The sequence below is a fragment of the Dendrobium catenatum genome, unplaced genomic scaffold (assembly GCF_001605985.2).
Source record: "Dendrobium catenatum unplaced genomic scaffold, ASM160598v2 fragScaff_scaffold_1220, whole genome shotgun sequence".
In the NCBI taxonomy this organism is placed as follows: Eukaryota; Viridiplantae; Streptophyta; class Magnoliopsida; order Asparagales; family Orchidaceae; genus Dendrobium; species Dendrobium catenatum.
This window is the reverse complement of record NW_021319682.1, coordinates 473854-476662: the sequence shown is the minus strand read 5'-3', so window position 1 is coordinate 476662 and position 2809 is coordinate 473854. Positions and strand designations below refer to the sequence as shown.

The following is a 2809-nucleotide window of genomic DNA, read 5'->3' as shown; positions in this document are numbered from 1 at the left end:
CATATTTGGGAATATAATATGGAGGTGTATTTTATCCTTTAACACCTAATGCATGTAATTTATCATAATATGTTGTCCTTGCGAGTTCTTAATATACATTCAAAAGAGTTGATCCTAATGTTCTATTAAATGACACATAAATATAGTTTGAAATAAATGAAATGATTTTGTTAGCATATCAATAACTTAAAAACAAACTTATTATTTACACATATCAGATGCATTGAACTCTAAATATGCGATAGGTAAAAATGGCTAAGAGGAAACCGATTTGTTGTAGGGTTTTTCGTTTTGCTCTGCTAGGGTTTCAGCTGATTGGTTTTTCTCACCGTCACTTCCCCTGGGGGGGGGGGGATTCTCCCTCCCAAGATGGCTGCCACCTCACCTGATTTTCCACCTCTTATCTCCCCCTCCGTTCTTGGCCCGTCCCCTGAAGGTTTGTCCTACGCGGCCAACGTCTCTGCTTCTTTGTCTAAACCGGCTCCTTTTCTGGTTTCCTTCTTCTCTCCGGGACAGAAACTATCTTTCAAAGCTGATGATCTTTCGGAAGGAAAGACCATTTGGACAACCACCCTGACTGGATACTCGTTGGGACCCCGTCCATATTATGAGCGTTTACTCAAAGCTATGCAGAAGCTCTGGCAGTTAAAAGGCTCGATGTCCCTCCTTTCCTTAGCTGATGGTTTTTTCTTGCTCAAGTTTTCTACTGAGGAAGATTTGGAGATGGTTCTCTCTGGAGGGCCATGGTTTCTGCTGGGAAAACCATTTATTCTTCAGCGATGGTCTCCTAAATTCAAGCCTAAGCGCGACGAGGATTCTTCAATACTGATATTGATTAAAATCGTTGATTTCCCTCTGGCTCTTTGGACTCCAACTTGTATCTCTAAAATCTCAAGCTATATAGGTATCCTGATTTCTGTTGATACTCTAACTGCAAACCGCACTAGATCAACGTTAGCACGGGTATGTGTTCTTATCTCAAAAGACTCTACTTTACGTGATGAAATACCGCTTGAAATTGATGGCGAAGATTTAGTTTTAAAAGTTTATATGATTGGAAACCCGAAATGTGATGGTTGTGGGTCTTTGATCCATCCTTTCTCCCTCTGCCCCAAGAACCCTAACCCAAAACCTGACATACCTCCTCATCCACCAAAAAATAGAGGCCGCAGCACCTCTAGATCGCATTCCTATCGTCCCCACAGGTTACCATCTATCCTTTCTCCACCAAAAACCACCAACACTATCAACTATCTAATTCCTTCCTCTGCTCTGTTAACTACTGCTTCTTCTATGGTTGCTATGTTGGCTTCTTTGTCTAATGCAACTCATTCTCCTAATATCCCTGTTTCTGCTATGTTACAGGATTCCAATCCGGTTCAGCCTCTAGCTAACCAGTCAAACCCTGCTTTATTAAATACGCTACCCGAACCCCAATCTTCTCCAGCCAAAACATCTCTGCTTCCAAACCTAAATTCCCCGACAGAAGAATTCTCATCTTCTGGTAAGACGGCTTCACCCGGTATTCCACAGCCTCCCAAAATTCCTCTTCTTAACAAGTTTGCCTCACTGCAAACTGATGAGCAAATTCCTTTTGACTCTTCAGAATCCTTCTCGGAGACTGAAATCACTTCCTCCTCCATTGCTGATGATGATCCTAATCCTAGCCCTCGAACCCAGAATACCTCAGATCATAATTATCACAATACTAGATATTCAGTTGACAAAGGCAAATCTACTTTGAAGTCAAAACCGCCAAAGGGCAAATCGGCCAAGAAGGCCAAAGGTCAAAATTCTTAATGTACTTTCCTAAGTTTGCCATTTGGAATGTTAGGGGGTTTAATAGCCCTGATAAAGTGAGTTTTTGCAAGTCTTTAATTAGTTCTCATGATCTCAAGATGTTATGCATTTTGGAAGCTAAAATTTCAACTACTTATGTTGATGACCCGTGGTTTATGCGTTCTCATTGCCTTTTTGAATATGAAGGTAGTAGCAATAACTTTGGGGATTCTTCCCTTGGTAGGATTTGGATTAAGTGGGATGCTTCGTTTTTCTCTTTTAATCTAATATCCTCCTCTTCCCAATTCATCCATGGCATTCTTTCTATGGGATCTTTTCCCCCTATTTATCTTACTGTGATTTATGCATCCAATTCTGTGGAGGAAAGGAGGCACCTGTGGGAGCATCTAGGTTCTTGTTCTCCTCCTTTAGACCATCCTTGGGTCATCATGGGAGACTTCAATTGCTACAGATATGAAACTGAAAAAGCTGGTGGCTCCATCTCTAACTCTAGCAGATTGGTAGAACACAATAACATGAATTTTAATTGTGGGGTACAAGATCTTTCCTCTACGGGTCTTTTCTTCACTTGGTACAACCAAAGGGTGGATAATCCTATCCATATCAAGCTGGATAGAGTTCTTGTAAACAATGCTCTTCTGGATTTCCTTCCTAATGCCTATTATAGTGTGGAATCTCATCTAGGTTCGGATCATGCGCCTTTAATTTTCAAATCTTCTCATGATAAGGCTTTATCTGTTAGATTCATGTTTAAGAATTATTGGATTAATATGGAGGGTTTTTGGGATGACGTCCTAGCTGCTTTCTCTTCTAGATCTACTAGAAGTCCTTTGGTGTCCTTTTACCATAGTTTACAATGGCTTAAAAGAGCTTTTAAGAACAGGAATTGGGCATCTTCAAACTATCTTTCTAATGCCTTGTTGGAGATAAAGAGCAAACAACAACAATATTTATTTGAGATCCAAAACCATCCCCTTGACTTGGAGTTAAACCAAAACTTGAAGAATAT

The 2809-nt window shown here is 40.4% G+C and overlaps 1 protein-coding gene across 1 annotated transcript; it reads left to right on the top strand.

Annotated features, from left to right (window-relative positions):
- The first annotated feature begins 369 nt into the window (after nt 1–369).
- On the top strand, nt 370–1800 carry LOC110101129. Its single transcript, XM_020828919.1, has one exon. It carries the CDS (start codon nt 370–372, stop codon nt 1798–1800), a length of 1431 nt encoding a protein of 476 aa, XP_020684578.1.
- The last annotated feature ends 1009 nt before the right edge of the window (nt 1801–2809 follow it).

What these genes read in the sequence shown, in the direction of transcription:
- LOC110101129 (XM_020828919.1), top strand. Translation starts at nt 370, where the DNA reads ATGGCTGCCACCTCACCTGATTTTCCACCTCTTATCTCCCCCTCCGTT.